Source organism: Lucilia cuprina, chromosome 3 (assembly GCF_022045245.1).
Source record: "Lucilia cuprina isolate Lc7/37 chromosome 3, ASM2204524v1, whole genome shotgun sequence".
Classification (NCBI taxonomy): Eukaryota; Metazoa; Arthropoda; class Insecta; order Diptera; family Calliphoridae; genus Lucilia; species Lucilia cuprina.
Genome location: NC_060951.1, coordinates 436,721 through 461,465, shown reverse-complemented (window position 1 = coordinate 461,465; position 24,745 = coordinate 436,721). Strand labels below are relative to the sequence as shown.

Below are 24,745 nucleotides of genomic sequence, written 5' to 3'. Positions count from 1 at the left end.
GTAAGGTAGTTTAATACCTACATACAAGAGTATCATATGCTAGGTGTTAATTTATCACTGTCGTTACTGCTGCAAACAACGACTCGTATTCTTTGCACAATGATGTAAAATAATGTTGAAAAAGAGTGCTGAAAATACAGTTGAGTTTGATGACGAGCATGTTGAATGCAATGTTTTCTCATGTATACACCGAAACCACGAAAAATATGCATTCTCATCATCATCATCAGAAGCAGCATCATGATCATCACCACTCAATGTCTTTGGCAGTAAATGAAGGCAGCCGGAAAATCACTTTAGCCTTTTGCATAAATGCATTAGCCACACACTTGCTCAAACAGCTACACGCACACTTTGCCCACTTTCTCGCTTAAAAAGACAGCAACAGCATTGTCAAAGTGTAAAAAAGCCAAATGCCAAAAAACAAACAGCTACATACATATTGTATGTATATTCATAGCCCAGGAAAAAGAGAAAAGCCAATGGCTGTCTTACGGATGTTGTAAATGTGTATCAAGTGATTTATAGATAAAGGACATTCACGTTATTGCATGTTAACTTGGGTTATACAGCCATATGTTTGATGTATTATAAACACATAAAAAAGCTGAACATATGCATACATAAGCCATTTGTAATATATACACGGAAATAGGAAACTGTTGCAAGTTGCTACATATACAAACATAAAGCCAACAAACAAAGTTTATTCCGTTCGGTTGTTCTTTTTTTAATTTCTTATATTCATTAGCAGTCGCAGTAAACCGCTTAAAACTTTTACCCAACGCAACGAATATTTTATTTCCGTAAAATTTTAGCGGAAATGCAAATGGGAAACAAGCAGGATGGGAGTTGAAAATTGTGCACTCGTCTAAAGATCAACATCCTCTTAAACAAAAACAATAACAGCAACCAAGAGATGAAAAAACCCATAGCAATACAAGAGAGGCCTATATATACAAACAGATATAATAATAAAAATAACAATAACATTAACCCTTCCCCTCTAATTGTTGACTTAATGTGTTTGCTTATATACATATATATGTATGAATGTATGTATAGGTGAAAATATACATGAAGTATATGTGAGTTTAAACAAATTTGAAAAGTCTAGCAGCTGCCTTCTTTCAAAAATAAAAACACAACAACGTCATCCATAACAATATAACTCCCATACATACAAACATTGCTTATAAGTGTGTTTATTAAAAAAAAAACAACTCAACCAAGCAGAAGAGTACTCTTGTGTTTAACTTTAAAGTGTATGCGAGTGTGTTTGTATTTATGACAGCCTCATGATTAAAACTAGCAATTTTTCCTAATGTATAACGTCACACAACAAAAATAAAACGTCTGCAGAATAAATATCAGGAACACATGATATTTTTCACAGTCCATACACAACTGCGGCCGTGTTGCATGTTTTATTTGCCAAAAAAACATCAAAAGACAAAATATTTTCTTTGCGATAACAAAATTCGTGCATTAATATTTACGTTAAAAAAATATTCCTAACTGTCAATAGTTTGAAACTAATTAATCGAATAAAAGATTGCTGTAAATAAGAAGATTTGATGCAAATAGTTGAAACAGTATAGTCGATTTATTATTTATTTTTTATTATTTATTTTATTAATTATCTTATAAATAAATTGTTAGACAAAAACATTTTTTGAACGAACATTAGCTGCTAGAACTATTATTACTTATTAGGCTCTTCTAATTACCATTTTTCCCCAAGATGAATTTTTAACAAATTATACAATTTTCCAAGCTAACTTTTAATTATTTAAAAGCATTTTTGAGTCCAATATACAACAAAGTGCGAAGAAGTCACATGAAGACAGAAGAAATAACCACCAATAGAAAAAGCTTCAGATTCCTCTGAAAAAAGTAAAAAAAAAAATAGAAAACATATATTAACATTATATACATTTAATTAAGAAAATATATATTTACTTTATACACATATATATCAAAAATAATATCAATATATATTTTTGACTACGGACTCAACTATAGACCACTACTAGACAATAGACTATATCCGACTATAGACTTGGACTATACTATAAACAAGACCTTAGCTAGACTATGAATTAGAATATCAACCAGACTAACGACTAGACTAATATGGCCTATACTATACACTAAACCATAGATAAGACTATAGATTAAAATATAGAATAGATTGAAAAATATAAGATATAATACTTGACAACAGACACTGCTATGGACTAGACTACATGCTCAATAGACTACACTGTTGACTAGACTATAAACTAGATTATTGACTAGACAATAGACTACTCTGTTGACTAGACTCTAAACTAGACTATAAACCAGACTATAGACTAAAGTGAAGATTATACCAATGACTTCACTATGGACTAGACTATATACTAGACTATAGACCAGATTATAGACCAGACTATTGTGACAATTGACTAGACTACAGACTAGACTACACTACTGACTAGACTATTGACTAGACTATAGACTAGACTATAGACTAGACTATTGACTAGACTATAGGCTAGGCTATAGACTAGACTAAACTATAGACTAGATTGACTATAGACTAGACTATTGACTAGACTATAGACTAGACTATAGACTAGACTATTGACTAGACTAGACGATAGACTATACTATAGACTAGATATACTAAACTATAGACTAGATTGACTATAGACTAGACTATTGACTAGACAATAGACTAGACTAGACTATTGACTAGACTATATGCAAGACTAGACTATTGACTAGAACTATAGACTAGACTATGTACTTGACTATAGACTAGACTATAGACTTGACTATAGACTAGACTATTGACTAGACTATTGACTAGACTATTGACTAAACTATAGACTAGACTATAGACTAGACTATAAACTAGACTATAGACTAGACTACAGACTAGACTACAGACTAGACTAAAGACTAGATTATAGACTAGTCTATATACTAGACAATAGACTAGATTATAGACTAGACTATAGACTAGACTACAGACTAGACTATATACTTGACTATAGACTAAACTGTAGACTAGACTATTGACTAGATTATAGACTAGACTATAGACTAGACGATATACTATACTACCGACTAGACTATAGACTAGAGTATAGACTACACTATAGACTAGATTATATACTAGACTATAGACTGGAGTATAGACTAGACTATAGATTAGACTATAGACTACTCTATAGACTAGACAGAATAGACTAAACACTAGATTATAGACTAGACTAGTCTATAGACTAGACAATAGACTAGATTATAGACTAGACTATAGACTAGACTACATACTAGACTATAGACTAGACTATATACTTGACTATAGACTAAACTGTAGACTAGACTATTGACTAGATTATAGACTAGACTAGTCTATAGACTAGATTACAGCCTAGACTACAGACTAGACTATAGACTAGACTATATACTTGACTATAGACTAGACTATAGACTAGACTACAGACAAGACTATAAACTAGACTATATACTAGACTACATACTAGAGTATAGACTAGACTATAGACTAGATTATATACTAGACTATAGACTGGAGTATAGACTAGACTGTTGACTAAACTATAGACTAGACTATAGACTAGACTATAGACTGGACTACAGACTAGACTATAGACTAGACTATAGACTAGACTGTTGACTAGACTATTGACTAGATTATAGACTAGACTACAGACTATACTATAGACTAGACTATGTACTTGACTATAGACTAGACTACAGACTAGACTATAGGCTAGACTAGACTACAGACTAGACTATAGGCTAGACTAGACTATTGACTAGTCTATAGACTACTACAGACTAGTATAGTCTAGTCTATAGACTAGACTATGTACTTGACTATAGACTAGACTACAGACTAGACTATAGACTAGACTATTGATTAGACTATAGGCTAGACTATTGACTAGACTAGACTAAAGAGTAGATTATTGACTAGACTATAGACTAGACTATAGACTAGACTATAGACTAGACTACAGACTAGACTATAGACTAGACTACAGACTAGACTAAAGAGTAGATTATTGACTAGACTATAGACTAGACTAAAGAGTAGATTATTGACTAGGCTATTGACTAGACTATAGACTAGACTATAGACTAGACTATAGACTAGACTATAGACTAGACTATAGACTAGACTATTGACTACACTATTGACAAGACTATTGACTACACTATAGACTAGACTATAGACTAGACTATTGACTAGACTATAGACTAGACTATTGACTAGACTATAGACTAGACTATTGACTAGACTATAGACTAGACTATTGACTAGACTATAGACTAGACTACTGACTAGACTATTGACTAGACTATAGACTATACTATAGACTAGACTATAGACTAGACTACAGACTAGACTATAGACTAGACTACAGACTAGACTATAAACTTGACTATAGACTCAACTGTAGACTAGACTATTGACTAGATTATAGACTAGACTATAGACTAGACTATAGACTAGACTACAGACTAGACTATAGACTAGACTATAGACTAGACTATAGACTAGACTATATACTAGACTATAGACTAGACTATTGACTAGATAGACTAGAATATAGACTAGACTATAGACTAGACTATTGACTAGACTATTGACTAGACTATAGACTAGACTATTGACTAGACTATTGACTAGACTATAGACTAGACTATTGACTAGACTATTGACTAGACTATAGACTAGACTATTGACTAGACTATAGACTAGACTATTGACTACACTATTGACAAGACTATTGACTAGACTCTTGACTAGACTATAGACTATTGACTAGACTATAGACTAGACTACTGACTAGACTGTTGACTAGACTGTAGACTATACTATAGACTAGACTATAGACTAGACTACAGACTAGACTATTGACTAGACTATAGACTAGAATATAGACTAGTCTATAGACTAGACTATATACTAGACTATAGACTGGACTATAGACTATAGTCTTGTCAATAGTCTAGTCTATCTAGTCAATAGTCTAGTCTATCTAGTCAATAGTCTAGTCAATAGTCTAGTCAATAGTCTAGTCAATAGTCTAGTCAATAGTCTAGTCTATAGTCTAGTCTATCTAGTCAATAGTCTAGTCTATAGTCTGGTCTATAGTCTAGTCTATAGTCTAGTCAATAGTCTAGTCTACAGTCTAGTCTATAGTCTAGTCTATAGCCTAGGCTATTGTCTAGTCTATAGTCTATAGACTATTGACTAGACTATAGCCTAGGCTATAGACTAGACTATAGACTAGACTATTGACTAGACCATTGACTAGACTATAGACTAGACTATTGACTAGACTATTGACTAGACTATTGACTAGACTATAGACTACACTATTGACAAGACTATTGACTAGACTATTGACTGGACTATAGACTAGACTAGACTATAGACTAGACTACTGACTAGACTGTTGACTAGACTATAGACTACTATAGACTAGACTATAGACTAGACTACAGACTAGACTATAGACTAGACTATAGACTAGACTATAGACTAGACTATAGACTAGACTATAGACTAGACTATAGACTAGACTATAGACTAGACTATAGACTAGACTATAGACTAGACTATAGTCTAGTCAATAGAGTATTGACTAGACTATTGACTAGACTATAGACTAGACTATAGACTAGACTATTGACTAGACTATTGAATAGACTATTGACTAGACTATAGACTAGACTATTGACTAGATAGAGTAGACTATAGACTAGACTATAGACTAGACTATTGACTAGAATATAGACTAGACTACAGACTAGACTATTGACTAGACTATAGACTAGACTATAGTCTAGTCTATAGACTAGACTATAGTCTAGTCTATAGCCTAGGCTATAGTCTAGTCAATAGTCTAGGCTATAGTCTAGTCAATAGTCTAGTCTTTAATATAGACTAGACTATTGACTAGACTATAGAGACTAGACTACAGACTATAGACTAGACTATTGACTAGACTATAGAGACTAGACTATTGACTATACTATAGAGACTAGACTATTGACTAGACTATAGCCTAGACTATTGACTAGACTATAGCCTAGGCTATAGACTGGACTATAGACTAGACTATTGACTATAGACTAGACTACTGACTAGACTGTTGACTAGACTATAGACTATACTATAGACTAGACTATAGACTAGACTATAGACTAGACTATAGACTAGACTATAGTCTAGTCAATAGACTATTGACTAGACTATAGACTAGACTATAGACTAGACTATTGACTAGACTATTGAATAGACTATTGACTAGACTATAGACTAGACTATAGACTAGACTATAGACTAGACTATTGACTAGATAGAGTAGACTATTGACTAGATAGAGTAGACTATAGACTAAACTATTGACTAGACTATAGACTAGACTATAGACTAGACTATTGACTAGTCTATAGTCTAGTCTATAGCCCAGGCTATAGTCTAGCCAATAGTCTAGTCTCTATAGTATAGTCAATAGTCTAGTCTCTATAGTCTAGTCAATAGTCTATAGCCTAGTCTATAGCCTAGGCTATAGTCTAGTCAATAGTCTGTAGTCTAGTCTCTATAGTCTAGTCAATAGTCTAGTCTATAGTCTAGTCTATAGTCTAGTCAATAGTCTAGTCTATAGTCTAGTCTATAGTCTAGTCTGTAGTCTAGTCTATAATCTAGTCAATAGTCTAGTCTATAGTCTAGTCTATAATCCAGTTTATAGCCTAGGCTATTGTCTAGTCTATAGTCTATTGACTAGACTATAGACTAGACTATAGCCTAGGCTATAGACTAGACTATAGACTAGACTATTGACTAGACTATAGACTAGACTAGACTATTGACTAGACTATTGACTAGACTATAGACTAGACTATTGACTAGACTATTGACTAGACTATAGACTAGAATATTGACTAGATTATTGACTAGACTATAGACTAGACTATTGACTAGATAGACTAGACTATAGACTAGACTATTGACTAGAATATAGACTAGACTACAGACTAGACTATAGACTAGACTATAGACTAGACTATTGACTAGACTATTGACTAGACTGTAGACTAGACTAGACGACTATAGACTAGACGACTATAGACTAGACTATAGACTAGACTATAGACTAGACTATTGACTAGACTATAGACTAGACTATAGACTAGACTATTGACTAGACTATAGACTAGACTATAGACTAGACTATTGACTAGACTATTGACTAGACTATTGACTAGACTATTGACTAGACTATTGACTAGATTATAGACTAGACTATAGACTAGATTATAGACTAGACTATAGACTAGACGATATACTAGACTATAGACTAGAGTATAGACTACACTATAGACTAGATTATATACTAGACTATAGACTGGAGTATAGACTAGACTGCTGACTAGACTATAGACTAGATTATAGACTACACTATAGACTAGATTATATACTAGACTATAGACTGGAGTATAGACTAGACTGCTGACTAGACTATAGTACAGACTAGACTACAGACTAGATTGTAGACTAGACTACAGACTAGACTATAGACTAGACTATTGACTAGATTATAGACTTGACTACAGACTAGACTATAGACTAGACTATAGACTAGACTATTGACTAGACTATAGACTAGACTATTGACTAGTCTTTTGACTAGACTATAGACTAGACTATTGACTAGACTATAGACTATTCTATTGACTAGACTATAGACTAGACTATTGACTAGACTATAGACTAGACTATTGACTAGACTATAGACTAGACTATTGACTAGACTATGGAGACTAGCCTATAGACTAGACTCTAGTCAATAGTCTAGTCAATAGTCTAGTCTATAGTCTAGTCTATAGTCTAGTCTATAGTCTAGTCAATAGTATATTCAATAGTCTAGTCTATAGTCTAGTCTATAGTCTAGTCTACAGTCTAGTCAATAGTCTAGTCAACAGTCTAGTCTATAGTCTAGTCTATAGTCTAGTCTGTAGTCTAGTCTATAGTCTAGTCAATAGTCTAGTCTATATAGTCAATAGTCTAGTCTATAGTCTAGTCTATAGTCTAGTCTATAGTCTAGTCTATAGTCTAGTCTATAGTCTAGTCTATAGTCTAGTCTATAGTCTAGTCTATAGTCTAGTCTATAGTCTAGTCTATAGTCTAGTCATAGTCTAGTCTATAGTCTAGTCTATAGTCTAGTCTATAGTCTAGTCTATAGTCTAGTCTATAGTCTAGTCTATAGTCTAGTCTATAGTCTAGTCTATAGTCTAGTCTATAGTCTAGTCTATAGTCTAGTCTATAGTCTAGTCTATAGTCTAGTCTATATAGTCTAGTCTATAGTCTAGTCTATAGTCTAGTCTATAGTCTAGTCTATAGTCTAGTCTATAGTCTAGTCTATAGTCTAGTCTATAGTCTAGTCTATAGTCTAGTCTATAGTCTAGTCTATAGTCTAGTCTATAGTCTAGTCTATAGCCTAGGCTATAGTCTAGTCTATAGTCTAGTCTATAGTCTAGTCTATAGTCTAGTCTATAGTCTAGTCTATAGTCTAGTCTATAGTCTATAGTCTAGTCAATAGTCTAATCTAGTCTATAGAGTAGTCTATAGCCTAGGCTATAGTATAGTCAATAGTCTAGTCTATAGTCTTGTCAATAGTCTAGACAAGAGTCTAGTCTATAGTCTAGTCTATACTCTAGTCAATTATCTAGTCTATAGTCTAGTCAATAGTCTTGTCAATAGTCTAGTCAAGAGTCTAGTCTATAGTCTAGTCTATAGTCTAGTCTATACTTTAGTCAATAATCTAGTCTATAGTCTAGTCAATAGTCTAGTCAATAGTCTAGTCAATAGTCTAGTCTATAGTCTAGTCAGTAGTCTAGTCTATAGTCTAGTCTATAGTCTTGTCAATAGTCAGTCTATAGTCTAGTCTATAGCCTAGGCTATAGTCTTGTCTCTATAGTCTAGTCAATAGTCTAGTCTATAGTCTAGTCTATAGTCTAGTCAATAGTCTAGTCAATAGTCTAGTCAATAGTCTAGTCAATAGTCTAGTCAATAGTCTATTCTATAGTCTAGTCAATAGTCTATTCTATAGTCTAGTCAATAGTCTAGTCAATAGTCTAGTCAATAGTCTAGTCTATAGCCTAGGCTATAGTCTAGTCTATAGTCTAGTCTATAGTCTAGTCAATAGTCTAGTCAATAGTCTAGTCAATAGTCTAGTCTATAGTCTAGTCTATAGTCTAGTCTATAGTCTAGTCTATAGTCTATAGTCTAGTCTATAGTCTAGTCTATAGTCTAGTCTATAGTCTAGTCTATAGTCTAGTCTATAGTCTAGTCTATAGTCTAGTCTATAGTCTAGTCTATAGTCTAGTCTATAGTCTAGTCTATAGTCTAGTCTATAGTCTAGTCTATAGTCTAGTCTATAGTCTAGTCTATAGTCTAGTCTATAGTCTAGTCTATAGTCTAGTCTATAGTCTAGTCTATAGTCTAGTCCATAGTCTAGTCTATAGTCTAGTCTATAGTCTAGTCTATAGTCTAGTCTATAATCTAGTCTACAGTTTAGTCTATAGTCAAGTATATAGTCCAGTCTATAGTCAAGTATATAGTCTAGTCTGTAGTCTAGTCTATAGTCTAGTCTATAATCTAGTCTATTGTCTAGTCTATAGACTAGTCTAGTCTATAATCTAGTCTATAGTCTAGTTTATATTCTAGTCTATAGTCTACTCTATAGTCTAGTCTATAGTCTAGCCAATTGTCTAGTCTATATTCTAGTCTATAGTCTAGTCAATAGACTAGTCTATAGTCTAGTCTATAGTCTAGTCTATAGTCTAGTCTATAGTCTAGTCTATAGTCTAGTCTATAGTCTAGTCTATAGTCTAGTCAATAGTCTAGTCTATAGTCTAGTCTATAGTCTAGTCAATAGTCTAGTCTATAGTCAAGTACATAGTCTAGTCTATAGTCTGGTCTATAGTCAAGTACATAGTCTAGTCTATAGTTTAGTCTATAGTCTAGTCAATAGTCTAGTCAATAGTCTAGTCAATAGTCTAGTCAATAGTCTAGTCAATAGTCTAGTATGTAGTTTAGCATATAGTCTAGTCTATAGTCTCGCAATTGTCTAGTCTACAGTCTAGTCTAGAATCTAGTCAATGGTCTAGTCTAGTCTTGCTATAGAATGGTCTAGTCTATAGTCTAGTCAATTTGCTAGTCTATATGCTAGTAAATAGTCTAGACAATAGTCTATAGTCTAGTCTATAGTCTAGTCTATAGTTTAGTCAATAGTCTAGTCTATAGTCTACTGTACGGTCTAGTCTATAGTCTAGTCTACAGTCTAGTCTAAAGTCTAGTCAATGGTCTAGTCTATAGTCTAGTCAATGGTCTAGTCTATGGTCTTGCTATAGAATAGTCTAGTGAATAGGTTAGTCTATAGGCTAGTAAATAGTCTAGTCAAAAGTCGAGTCTATAGTCTAGTCTATAGTCTTAAGTATATTCTATATAGGCCAGTCTTTTTGATAGCTTCGTTTGAAGTCCAGTCTATACTCTAGCCTATAGGCCAACCTATAGAAATTATTATTTAATTACCTTTTGCTAATACATAGTTTGTTCTCTACTGTTTTTTTTTTCTACAGATCCCGTCATAATTTTACTAGATGTAATGTGGTCAGAAGAAACAACTTTAATAAAGGCATTTCTCAAGTGTGAAACTTTTACATTAAACCAACCAATCAAATATAATCTAAGAATGTACTTAACAAAACTTAATATAAACTAGTCGTAAGAATAAATAATATATTATATAAATGTGATTATTGTTATCAATTACTGTAAAAAATAAAAAAATAATTTTAAAAACAAAAAAATTTTATATTTTTTATTTGAAAAATACGTGACGTTACACACAAGATTTTTATACAGAAAGGTACACAAATTTGGGTTAAATACCAACCGCCATATTTATAAAGATAATATTTACTTATTTTAGGTTTATTACGCACATTTTCCATACAAAATTCCTATAATAATCAATAACTTTATTAAGCACTTATGAATATGGGGCGAGAGCACAGAACATTTAAAAATATCAAAGCCTACTTTTAGGACGTATAAAGTATTTGAGCCGCCCTGTTGGTCTTATCAGGTAGTTGACTCGGCTTAATATTAGCCAAGACATTAATATAATGATATTTTTGGAATCCATAACATTTATTTCATAAAAGTTTATACAACGAACTTTCTATATGAAATATTTAATATTTTTACTTGTGTATGAAAAAGGTCTAAAGGGTTTTAATATGGTTTAAGAAGATTTAAACAAAAAATCTTACTTTTTTAAAATATAAAAACTAATGGATTGACATTACCACAAAGGGATCAAAGTAATTTTCTCCCCAAATATGACATCGCGAGGATAATCTCCCAACCAACTTAAAAGTTTTGTAATTCTTAAATTTATATGAGAAATTTCTAAAATAAGCTAAGTACTTCAGGAAAATACAAAAAATTAATTAAACTCACAGATCACTCGACAACGATATCAACAAGTAATCAAATTATCCCGCGAAATTATAAAGTTAGATAACACATTCTCTTTTTAATCAAACTGTAAGAAATTTTAATTATTTTTCAACTTGTAAAAAAGACATCAGTGTCTTTGGTGTCTTTAAGAATAAAAATTCGTGAAACGTGACATTCCTTATACACATGCATTAAACATGAGTGTTGGTGCGTTAATGAAGGCAGTGTAAGTATAGTACATTTGTAATAATACTGTATCAACGTATTTTTCTACTTTAACACTTCGCTGATGCGTTAACATTTAATGTACGAGTAAAATACTCGTATATATAAGTACGACTTTCATATACAAGCTGTACACTTTTCTGTGAGTTTTTTTCGGGTTTTGACTGCCGTAGTTGTGGTTGTTTTTGAGCCTTTTTGTATTTACCAAACGTCTTTGATGTTCAATGCTCATCATGAATACAAATTGTTAAATTATTTAACTGTGGTACTGAAATCCTAATGCAAAAAAAAAGAAAGGATACCAACAAAAATATGCTTGTATTAAAGAAAAAGCGAAAAATATTGAAACGTAAATACAAAAAGTGTTGTTGATTGCACTTTGGCAAAAGAAATAATTTGTTTACTTGTTAACAAAGAATACGATGATGCCTCATGCTTCTGTTATGCGGCATGGCATCACGAGGAATCTTTTATTGTTTCTTCATTTGCTTCACTCAACTTTTTAGAAAATTAAAATGTGTTTATTTTTGAAAAGTATAAAGGCTTGAATTTGTTGATGTTTTTTCGATTACTATTTTGTTTTGAGGCTTTAGATATTTTGCAAAGGTTAAGGCCATGGAAAAAACCATTATGTATAAAAGATAAATAAACTGAATTCTTAACTTTCATTTTTGATGTACTCAATTTAAGAGTTTAAACAAAGCTTTGTTAATTTGTTTGTTATTTAAAATATAGAAGAATAAATGTAAAATAAATTTACAAGTTAAACGAAATGTGTTATTTAAAATCGATTAAAATACATATTAACTATTTCTCTTAACTATCTTTAATTAAAATAAGTGTGTTGTACCCACAACAAACACATTTCTATAAAGACTTTTGTTTTAATTAAATACTATTGTGTATGTAGTTGATGTTGCCTACATTATGCTTTTCTTTATAGATTGTCCTATTTAACTCATTATTTCCATTTCTTAATTATATTTAAACCTTTTTTATTCGCTGACAATGTGCTGCCCGACACGTTTATCTATTTTTCACAGCCAACAGCTGTTATAATAAAAAAAACTGCAGAGAAAATTATTTAGCTACTATTTCCCTGTAAGTATTTCGTAAAATACACTTAGTGATGTAAAGGAAACATTGGAATTCATCACAAATTAAAAAAGGAAGTGCAATAGGCGTCATTAAGATTTAGTAAATATACACATTCTTATAACAATTATAAGCTTTTCAACTTATTTGATATTTTTACAATAAAAAACCGAGTCCACATATTTTTCTTAAAAAAATAATTTAAAACAAAATTAATATCATGTTAATCCCGAATCTTATTCTATGTACCCGTTTTTACTCTAGAAAACTCAAAATTATTTCGCAAACGTGACGAAAAACAAAAATACCCACTCTTAGTGAGAACCTTAAAAATTGTGAATGATATTAATTAAAACTCAAGAAGACATTAAGGAAATGAAACGTTTTTCGTATTAACAAAGTGAAATTAAATTACATTTTTAACATTAAGTTTCCCTAATAATAAAACCCATGAAAGTGTTAAATAAAAATATAAATGAATCCGTTAAACGCCCTAACATTGTATTAGAATTTAAGTTGAATATGCAACTAAACTAATTGAGAATGTGCATTCTGGGCATTTTATGCATATGCAGAAGAGAATGGGTAAAACACTGTCAGATTTTTAAATAAAATAAATAATATCTATTTAAAAATATATTAGATTAAAATCTTTTAAAATCATAAACCTTGTAACACTTTAACTACAATATAATTTTATTTCAAATAAAAATTTAAAAAAATGATTCTAACTTATTCGAATAATTTGTAGAGTAGATAGTAATGTTGTGTTTACTTATAACTATGTGTATGTCTGTTTATGTCTTTTATTACCGTAGATATGTTGATCGTACTCAGATATGTTTTGATTTCCATATCGTTGTGCATTTGTATGTTGTTGTGTTGCTGTCTGACTCTGTGTATAAATGAATATTTGTATATGTTCTGTTTGTTTGTATATTCATGTAGTTTTAAGTCAATAACAATCATGTACCAAAATGTCCAATTAAAAAGCTCTCTCGGGCACTAAAAACATAACGGTGACATTTTGTAAAATGCATAAATACACACAGAACTAAAGACACTCACATAGTAACGTGCATTTCAGCACTTCCACACACTCCCCAAAATAACTACATATTTGTATACAATGTATGTGTGAATACGTTGCTGTACCAGAGCTAGACAATAATCTCGTTATAATATAAACGTTTATACATTTTTTTGTATTTTTCGCTGTTTTTTTATGTGTGTAACACTTTACATGGATGGCAGGAGGATGTGTTAGGGGTAGAAGTGAGAGATTTTTTTGTGGAAAATGTGTTTTCGAAGTCATTGTTTTTGTTTTGCCAACATATTGTGTCTAAGGACAGGCATACATCCAAACACTGTGCACCACATCAATGTCAAATACTGAGGTTCGTTAGTATATTTGTTTATAGGTATGGAAGTACATACAAACGTTCATGACTATGTGTGACTGACGCTATGTGAATTTCAACATACATTCAGCATGTATCAATGTATTGATTGTAAAACAAAACAAAAAAAATAAAAGAAAAAAACTAAGTAAAAATGAAAAACTCAACAACAGTTACATGAAATTTGTTGTTTGCAGTAAAAAGAAAATCAATTTATTTGTTTCAATTAAAAAAGTAAATGGTTCTTTTTACAATTCTCTCAAACTGTAACACATTTTGCTAAAAATTTTCAAGATCACAAGCTTTTTATTCTTTCTAGTTTACCACTCTTTTTGCGTTTTTCCAAAGGTTTTAAGGGATTGCGACATTCACATAACTCGGCGTAAAATGACAATTTCATGTGTAATATGGAATCAATGTAATAACGTTGAAATTTATTTGAACTAATTTTAAGCGCACCCATGGCATAAAATTGACTTTTATAGCTTTCAAATTTGTAGGTAACATTCACCGGGTAATCACTGGGCAACAGGTGACTTACATTTATTTGAAAGTAGACTTTGGCTACAGCTAATGGGTTGGGACATTTGGGTGTGGGTTTGGAAAAATGTGCCTCTACATAATATCTTTTACCAAACGGTGGTATGTGCTCAATTTTATCCAAAGCTATAACTACAAATTTTGTGGCAGAACTTAGTTCCCAGGTTTGTATAAATTCATTTATTTGGTGTACCACTAAGGGAAACTTAAAATCTTCTATTAAAGACCAAGGTTCTAGTTTAATTTCCAGTTCCTCACTGCTGGTAGAGGAACTTGGTATAGCAAATGATATTGAGTTACTGCTAGGACTATCAATATCTTTTGAATTATCCATTTTTGTTACCCCAGTTTTTTGGTAAAACTTCTTCACATTGTAATAAAGTTTTTTCTGTTGCCATCCGTTTGGATTTTTATATAGAAATTCTTGTTTTGAATCTCTATTAATTAGATTGACAGCTTCTTGTGCAATTTCTTCTAGATATTTGGCTAAGGCATCAGTATCAATGGTAGGGACTGTTTTTTTTTCTATTCTTTCAGAATGTTTTACAAGATCTAAAGGATCTAAAGCTGAGTCCATATTTAAATTTCTGGTTTATTTACAAAATATGATCGAGGTAAAAATAAATAACAAAATAATTTGAAAAACTAACTTGAAGTATAATTTTTGAGGGACTAGTATTGACAAAGGTAAAAACAATCAGTTTTTTCTATTTACTTTGGGTTAAATTTCCATTAGTTTTTGGGAAAATTTTTACGGGAGTAAATATTTTCTCACGGTATCAATTTTCTCAATCAGGTAGTTTTTTGTCTGTCATCAAAGTTCACATAGTATTTATTAAGACCGACTGGACGGCACAGTTTCACCAGCACCTGACTTCCACCCACAGACACAAACTCAAATAATTAAGTTTAAATTTGTTGATATTTTCTAAGGTCTAGTTGCCACAGTCGAACAGTCGAAGTCAATGATTTTGAATTGTGGAATAGAACATTTGAGGTAGTCTATTGATTAGATTATTGAATAATTTGCAAACGAATGGTTCAATTAAAACATGATCTATTGACTAGTTGTCTTTGGAATGTTCTATTGAATTGTATAGGAATCATGGACTAGTCTAGTCTATCTTCTGTATTGTCTATTGACTAGTCCGCTGTCTAATCAAGAGTCTAGAAATGTGTTTGTTATATGTAGGTAGTAGCTGTATTACAGCTTAGAAATAACCCATACTGTGTACTAGTGCATGGACTAATGTATGGACTATTAGCACATACTATTAACTAGACTGTGGACTTACTTACTAATTAAGAACTAGCCTATTAACTAGTTAATGAACAATTTAGAAAATGCATAGCTTACATTAGTGATAACTGTTTCTTAATAAGTTTTAATAAAACTAAGAGGTACTAACCTGTCTTAAAATGGCGTCCTTGGCTGGCTTAATTGAAGACTTCAATTTAATTATTGCGAAAACGTTGCTTTTTACGTCGTTGAACACACTTCTATATATCTCTGCTCTGCTTTTTAATTATCACTCAATTAACGTTTATAAGTCACTTAAAATTGATTTAATTTAAATAATACATTTTTACTACCACGGTATTTATTACTTTTCACTTGCAAATAAGTTCGCTTGCAATTTCTGTAAAAAAAAAAATGAAGAACACAGTTGCATTAAAAAGTAGTAACATGCATAGTTGTTAACAAACAGTATTTAATCATATGCATAAAAAGAAAAAAACGTTATTTAAATAATTTTTGAATGAAAAGATTTTTTGTGATTATAATAACAATTTCTGCTGGTTTTTCCTAATAAATAATGTAATTTCATAAGTAAAGTAGGAAAAATATTTTTTTATAAAAAACCTTTCATTTTTGTGGTAGAATAATTTATTACAAAGCTTAAGTTTTTTTTTGCTATAAATTGTTTTCGTAGATAGTAGCTATTACCAACACCTAGAAGGTGAATGTGCTTTTTACAATTTTTGTTTATATTATATTGTACGTAAGTATATTTAAAAGTTTAATTTTTTGTTCAATTTAATTCATTTGTATATTGAAATCATTTAAAACATATGGCACTTACTCAACTCCCCTTAAAACTTTTATTCCAGAGAAATAAAACCAAGGATTTCAATATTGAGCATATACAACATTACCATTACCTGTATTAACACATACTATGTACATACCAACAAATTCTGATATAGATATTCATTTATTGTAAAATAACAATTATTTTACTTTTTTCTGTGCTTTGTTGCTGTTGTCGTAATTTTAAAAGCAATAATATCCTTAACAAATAACACTGGTAGAGTGGTAGTAGTTGTTATAATGCGTGCTAACATTTTCCTACAGATCCTTACAAACTTACAAATATATACATACATACGCACATTGTTTTATAAAACATATACAACAGCAAAACAAAATATAAGTTTTCTACAAATGTGTATATATGTATTTATATACAAACAAACTTTTATATATTAGAAGAGTATATTCATTCATACAATACAACAGTTTGGTCCTGTATGAAGCACATTTTGGTAATAAAAATTCTTGTTTGCAGTTAAACAGAATAAAAAAATTAAACATATTTAACAAAATGTTTTACCTTCTCTTCAAAAAAATTGTGAGTAACAAAAAAAAAATAGCGAAAAATGAACAACGAAGTAACCTCCTACCAGTCTCATGACAATTGTTTTCCAATGCTCAACAGTGAACAAAACAAAAAAAAATCCTGAACGTTTTTCCATTAGGGAAAATAACAGCATCAAATTTGTGGCAAACGCATCTGATTGTAATCAACAAAATTGTGCAGAATTTTATGTGCAAAACGTGCATTTGTTATTGGATATAAAAGTAATAAAATATGCATATTTTTATTTTCTGTAAATTGGTCAAGTATTCTATGTTATAATCGCTTAATTGTATACACGATTAAAAACATCATAATAAATGTAAACACTTAAAATGTGGCCATAATTTATAAATACCTCTAATATTTTATACTGTACTTAAAGATTTAGCTAAACACCTATAAATTTTTAATCAGTGGTCTTTTTCAAAACATTGTTTACTTTTTACTTTATGTCGTTATAAGAAGAAAATTATTAAAAACTGATATGTTACTGTTTTTCTGGTTTTAAAGAAAATTTATGAAATACACCACTGTTTTTTTTAATAAATTATTTATACACGTGTATACAGTTGTAATGGCAATATTTATTTTATTTTTTCTTTATTTCATTACTGATTAAATTTTGAACAACAACCGACATGAAAAAACTCCCTGTCCTTGTTACCGGACAACTGTGTGCCTGCTTTATTAAATGTCGTTGAGGTTTCTTTGTTTTTGCTGTTCTTTTTTTTTTTTCTTGGGAGGCGTATTTAACGTTTGCTGTGATTAAATATGTTGTTTTTTTTTTTGTTGAAAAAAGTGATAATTTTTTGCTGGACTTTAAGTCACGCTAGTGTTGTTAAAAACATAAGTCAATGTCAAAGAGAAATTTTAGAAGTTGGGTCCTCATCCTTTTCACTGTAGCAGAGAAGCAAGCTGAAGATTTTTATATGTTGCCGGTATATATTTTTTATGTTTAATTTTTTCGTTTTTAATTAAAGAGATAGGTATTTTAAACATAGATTTTGAGTGTTTATTTGTGACATTAAAGGACATGGGTATGTTTAAAATCCAAGAGTTTAAAAAGGTTGTTATTGCCTTAAGCTAGTTCTAACATTTTTTACAACAAATATGTATAGAATTATGTGTTAGTTATTTTTTAAGAGACAAGGGAAATATAAATTCCATCCTTTTATGGGTTTTATTAAAAAAGTTTTTTGTTTTAAAAGAACATGATAAACTATTAGCTCTAGTTATTTCATATCTGGAAGTTGTAAAAGTAGTGTAATATATCCAACATTTTCAGCTTTCTAGATAGGTATAATTATTCCAAAAAATTTTAAGGAATTTAATATTTTTCACATAATATTCCACAGACTTGTTTTGAGACAATTTGCTTGAATATTTTATCATTTCAAACAAGTAAATCCCTTGCAAAACAATGTCTGTATGTTAAAATCAATTAACCATCAAGATAGGGTAAAATCCACTTAAGCTCTAAATTGGTTCCAGTCTATAACCTTATAAACTGATTTACACAACCTGAATTGATTTTGCTCAGTTTAACGAACCATAACTTTTTTATGTGTCTTAAATTAGATTGCTAATATTTTATTGCAAAAACAATTAAAGAATTCAAACAATAATTACCTGGATCGTAAAAAATGGCATTGGAACTATTGAGAAATTTTTTCACTTTGATTAAATGTTTTTACTTAAATAATCAGTTTTAATAATAAATAAAAACTATTTGCAGCACTCAAATTTAATTTAAACGATAAAATTTCACTGATCTTATAAACTTTTCGTTTTTTACTTGTAAATTCCTTGCAATTTTTAGCTTGTTGCTTTTGCTTATTTTTGACAATTAAATTAATGGCTGTAAAATATAGTAGCAGAAAACAGAGATGCACAAAAATTGTTCATATAATCAAACAATGCGACTATTTTGCAGTTCGCTGCAAAATAGGGTTCTATAAATCGACTTTTTGTTGAAAAAAGACGAAAAGTCGAAGTCGACTATTTTGTTCCAAAAAAGTCGAAGTCGAATATTTTGTTTCAAAAAAGTCAATAACTCGACTATCGTCTATGAAAAAGTCGAAAAGTCGACTTTGTAAATAAAAGTCGAAAAAAGTCGGAATTTCGAAAAAAGTCGGAAAGTCGAAAAAAGTCGAAAAGTCAAAAAAAGTCGGAAAAAGTCGAAAAGTCGGAAAAAGTCGAAAAGTCGAATATAGTCGAAAGTCGGAAAAAGTCGAAAATAGTCGAAAAGTTGAAAAAAGTCGAAAAGTCGGAAAAAGTCGAAAATACTCGGAAAAAGTCGAAAAAAGTCGGAAAGTCGGAAAAAGTCGAAAAGTCGACTATTTATAAAATATTAAAAGTCGAAAAATCGACTTTTAATTAAATGAAAAAAATCGAAAAGTCCACTTTTAACTAAATGCAAAAAGTCGAAAGTCGACTTTTCATAAAATGCAAAAAGTCGAACTTTTCATAAGATTTTTCATAAAATGCAAAAAGCCGAAAAGTCGACTTTTCATAAAATGTCGAAAAGTCGACTTTTCGTTTCAACTATAGAACCCTACTGCAAAATCTCCATGAATTTCGTATTACACCATTTCATTCAAGTTTTGGCAGCCTACTACCTATAGTAATTTTATTTATTGTCAAAACGCCAAATATTTTGCAAATTTCGAAGAGAAATATTAATTTTAAATATTTGAAATTTTTAAAAAATCAAAGTTGTTTACAAAAATCATTGCATTAAAATAATGAAAATATCAAATATTAGAAAAAAAACACAAAATATTTAACGAAATTTTATTGTAATACCAATTATAAATATTAGATCAATATTTTCAAAAAATACTAGTCCGGACAGTACAGAGCGAGTTCAACAATATGAAGCCTATTATCTGTATTTAAATTATAAGGTTTACAATCTTTACTTGAAAGGGTTCAGAAAGTGATTCAAAATCGTTGCATTATATAGCATATAGGTACTCTCTACTATGATATACATACAAATGTACATGTGTAAATGTATGTATATAAATATGCATATTACAATTACTTTGAGCATAATTTCATTTATAAAAATTCAAAATTTATTAAGTTTCTCGTTTTTCTCAAAACACCTTACAAGTCTAGCATTTTATATTGCATTACAAAACTAAATGTTAAAAAATGTTTATTACACCTCAAGCAGCTACCACCACTTGTAGTGCAGCTGCCACACAAAAACTATGTATATATGTATGTAAAAACATTTTTCACAGATTGGTGCTGTAGTTGCAAACATTTTACATTTTAATAAACAACATTGCCAGCATTATGATGGGAAATATTCCATCATATTAACAAACGAATGAATAAGCAACATCAACAACAACAAGTTAGTATAAGCAACAACATATTTTATAGGAAGTTTGTCTCCACATTTCTTTGTTGTCGGTCGTTTTGTTAGTTGTCGGCTTATTTCTAAGTAAATGTGGTTCGGTAATGGGCTTATATTTCAAGTCATTTGTTTTTTTTTTAATTTTTTGTCACTCTAACTTTTACTCCTGTTTTTAGTTGTTTCCTTTTTTGTAGTTGCTTGTGTTGTTGTGTTAAAATTTAATTAATATTTGTTGTGCCGCCCCCAAACACATACAATCTTACACTCAGTGCACAAAAAAATACATAATACATTTTGTATTTAAACCTAAGAGCTCCATGTTACCAAAAAAACAAAACAGAAAATACAAACAAAAACAAAAACAACAACAGTAAAACAGTGTTTTGTTGTAACAAAACAAAAAAAAAAACACGAGGCGAAGTATGTTTATTATGTGCTCTTTAGTAATTGTAACTTCCTGTTTTAATGGAACCAACCCATCCAAAATAACTGTATGCAAAATACACGTTCATATCTTTGTGTGAATGCGTGTATGAGGAAGAGAAAGAGAGTGTTCATGTTTTATGGTACAAAGAGTATGAGTACAAGCATGAGAATGTGTTAAACTAAATGTGGTTATTACGGAAGGTACAAACGTACTTCATGATATAATTTAGTTAATTTTTTTGTTGGTGTTTTGCAGTTAATGTTGTTTCTGTTGTTGTTGATGTTTTATATACGTGTTGTAGTGTTAAGTAAAGTAAAGTATGGAGACAACATATTTTATTACATTTTCTTTAATTTTTTTAGTGTTGCTGTTAGTCCTACGTTGAGTATTTTTTAGTTGTCCTTTTCGAAATTTGTTACTTTTTGAAGGTAACCAAAATACAAATATACACATACATACATACATACATACATACATACATACATACATACATACATACATACATTTTTAAAATGAGTATAACAACTAACAACAATGACATAAAATTAAAAGAGTGAGTGTCATCCAGGTTAAGATTAAATAATGCTGCATACAAGAGACATTTGTTAAATTATTGTTTTACGTAGATTATTCAAAAATTAATTTAAATAACACAACATTAAAATGTTGTATGTACAAGAACATAAAATACATTTAAACACAAATAAAAGAGCGGGTAGAAGATATTACAAATCTTTCTCATACCAATAAACAAACGCTTACACATAAAAATATCACAGACATTTTAAGTCGTAAATATAAAAAGGTGTTGTTTGTTAGTTTTTTTTTACAATATTGAAGTAAATTATTAGCCCAACAAAAGTAATAATATTAATAAAATTATATGAAATTTAATAGCACAGAAATTTGAGAAAGATTTATGCGTTGTAATTTTTAATTTTTTTTGAGAAGCAGTAGAAATGTTTGTTTTTAGTAGGATTAGTAGAAAATGAAGCGATTAAAAGTTAGTCATCAAAAAAAAAATTTAAAAATTTCTCAGTAATAAGTTTTTCAGCCTCTTATCTAGCATATAGTTCGGATTTTGGTTTATCTTCTGAGGTATAGTTGTAGCTTTTGTCAAAAATTGTGAACATACATATAAAATATTTTGATCTTCTCGATGAAAAATAGCAAAAAACTTAATTACATCTCTAAATTAGGCGTATACTTAATATTTATAATATCAATAACTTATTTAACACGTATACGTATAGGTGTCGTTAGTAATATCGGTTAAATTTCACAATGTAAAACTTTCCACTTGCTGTACAATTTTGTTCGGATATGATCATGAGCGCCTATTAAATACTGCATGACATTTCGTAATTGAATTAATTTTATTACATTTGTAAAAAATAAATGAATACGTTGAAGGAATATTTATGTGAGTTACAAAATTCATAATTAGAGAGGTTTTCACTAAAAATGTTTTTTAATACACAGTTTTTCGTTTCAAACTAATTTATTTAATGCGTTGCTTTTACCTAAATTACCATTTGATGCATCCCGTAGGCTTTTCGACGTTTTGCAATTTACTTTTATACATTTAATTTAACTTTTGGTAAACCAAATGCTAAACGTATTACATTACACTCTGTACAAATTCAATGTTACATTTACACATTCTCATGACATCTAAACGCATTTGTAAAAAATATTGCCAAACATTTATGTACATATTTTTTATACGCTCAACTCAAGCTACATTTTAAACGATCATACATCTTTTTTTTTTGGGCTGCAAACATGTTGCTGTAAAAGTTTTATTACTTGGAATTGACGAGGCATGTCCATATACTCTTTACTACACACTTTCGCACATACCTAGCATTATGTAGTAGTGCTATATAGTAATAGTTGTAGTAATGACGTTTGTAGTGGTAAGTAAATAGTACTCAAATACTATGTTGCAGGTCCCTTAAGGGAGTTACTATAAAAAAATGAACGACGTTTTATGAGTAAATGAGAGACTTTGTATACTGTATGTATATGTAGTTGTAGCAAAAGATATATGTATGTATGTATGTATGTATGTATGTATGTATGTATGTATGTATGTATGTATGTATGTATGTATGTATGTATGTATGTATGTATGTATGTATGTATGTATGTATGTATGTATGTATGTATGTATGTATGTATGTATGTATGTATGTATGTTTGTGAGTGAGAAGATGTGTGTAAATTGTACTTAACTTTTTTTTAACAATTTGTACAAATAAAAAAAATAGTATTGTGGACCACATTTTTTGTGGTCCTTTTTATTCTTTATGGTAAAAATCTTGAATGAATAAGAAAATTTTTTTTCTTTTCTATTCATACATATAAAATAAAAAGACGACAGTTTTACGGCTAAACAACATGCTGTACAATTACTTAGATTTACAATACAAATACAAAGAAGTGTATAAGTGTGGCAATGCTTCTTACACTTGAATTGTAAAAAAGAAACAAATTGTTAGCCAAAAAATTAAAAAGAAAACTCTGTGAAAAAGTGGCCTTTTTCAATTGCCTTCTTTTTATATTAAAAACCAATATTTTTCAATAATAAACTTGCTTTCTGCCTTTGCTGTCTTAATTTTTTTTTTGTTCCTTTTTTTCATTTAACTTAAAATGTTTACACACATGAGCATATACATAGAGTGTATATTCTTTCATACATAAATAGACGTTGTCATGTGTCTATATATGTCTTCGTTTAAAGATTTTTGAGATTCTTGATAACTGATTGTTAAGGGATCATTTTAGAGCACATTAGAAATATACAAATATTTGAAAAAGTCTAAGAGTATGAATGAATATATGTATGTATGTTTATGATTCTGTTTTACACATACACACACACTTTTATACTTATAAATATTTATTGTACATGACAAACAAATCTGATTATTAAATATTTTATGTTAAAGTATTTCATTTTATAAACTTCTTCATATGGGGTTTTCTTTTGTTCTTATGAACATTATTATATGTAAATAGTATGTTAGAAAATATTGGTTAGAGGAAAAGGTCTAAAGCTGATTTAAATTGGGTATATATAGGGGTAATGCAAAAGAGATTTGTACAAACAAATATTTCGAGATTTCAATCAAATCATTCAAAGTTTTTTAAGAACATTTCAAATGAAAATGGCTTTTAAATTTAAATTACAATTAAGGAAATATTTTTTTCCCTTTATCAATAATTTACATTCCCATACACATCTCAGAGTTCCATTTATAGTTAAATACTTTTGATTTTGATTTGTTTTTGTTCAACAAAGTCTTAACTTGATTATTTTAATGTGCAGTAGAAAAGCAAACGTTATTTTTCCTTTCTATTAATGGAAAATATAACAACAATGCCGCCATAAACATAAAACTTGACCTGATTTGCAAAGAATTCAATGATATTTAGAAATTTCATAAAAATAAAAGCAGACATTAAAAACTAAATACTCGTTCT

At 29.9% G+C, this 24,745-nt stretch overlaps 1 protein-coding gene and 2 long non-coding RNA genes across 4 annotated transcripts in view; 1 reads left to right on the top strand and 2 right to left on the bottom strand.

The window, feature by feature from the left end:
* The window catches only part of LOC124418654, a 32,289-nt gene extending 21,400 nt beyond the window's left edge, over nt 1-10,889 (top strand). The window contains exon 3 of the long non-coding RNA XR_006940127.1: nt 10,672-10,889. This is a non-coding gene — a long non-coding RNA (uncharacterized LOC124418654). The remainder of the gene's footprint in view (nt 1-10,671) is intronic.
* On the bottom strand, nt 1,585-19,271 carry LOC124418653. 2 transcript variants are annotated; one of them, XR_006940126.1, is made up of 3 exons: nt 19,255-19,271; nt 16,227-16,457; nt 1,585-1,887 (listed from the first exon to the last, which is right to left on the bottom strand). It is a non-coding gene; the product is annotated as an uncharacterized LOC124418653 (long non-coding RNA). The 2 variants fall into 2 exon arrangements; XR_006940125.1 differs by lacking the exon at nt 19,255-19,271 and adding an exon at nt 19,089-19,248.
* LOC111677130 lies at nt 14,467-15,472 on the bottom strand. The gene has a single exon (XM_023438199.2). It carries the CDS (start codon nt 15,392-15,394, stop codon nt 14,573-14,575), a length of 822 nt encoding a protein of 273 aa, XP_023293967.2. The 5' UTR covers nt 15,395-15,472; the 3' UTR covers nt 14,467-14,572.
* Nucleotides 19,272-24,745: the final 5,474 nt, after the last annotated feature.

Bases quoted from the DNA above. Each gene is read 5' to 3' on its own strand.
- LOC111677130 (XM_023438199.2), bottom strand. From the start codon at position 15,394: ATGGACTCAGCTTTAGATCCTTTAGATCTTGTAAAACATTCTGAAAGA.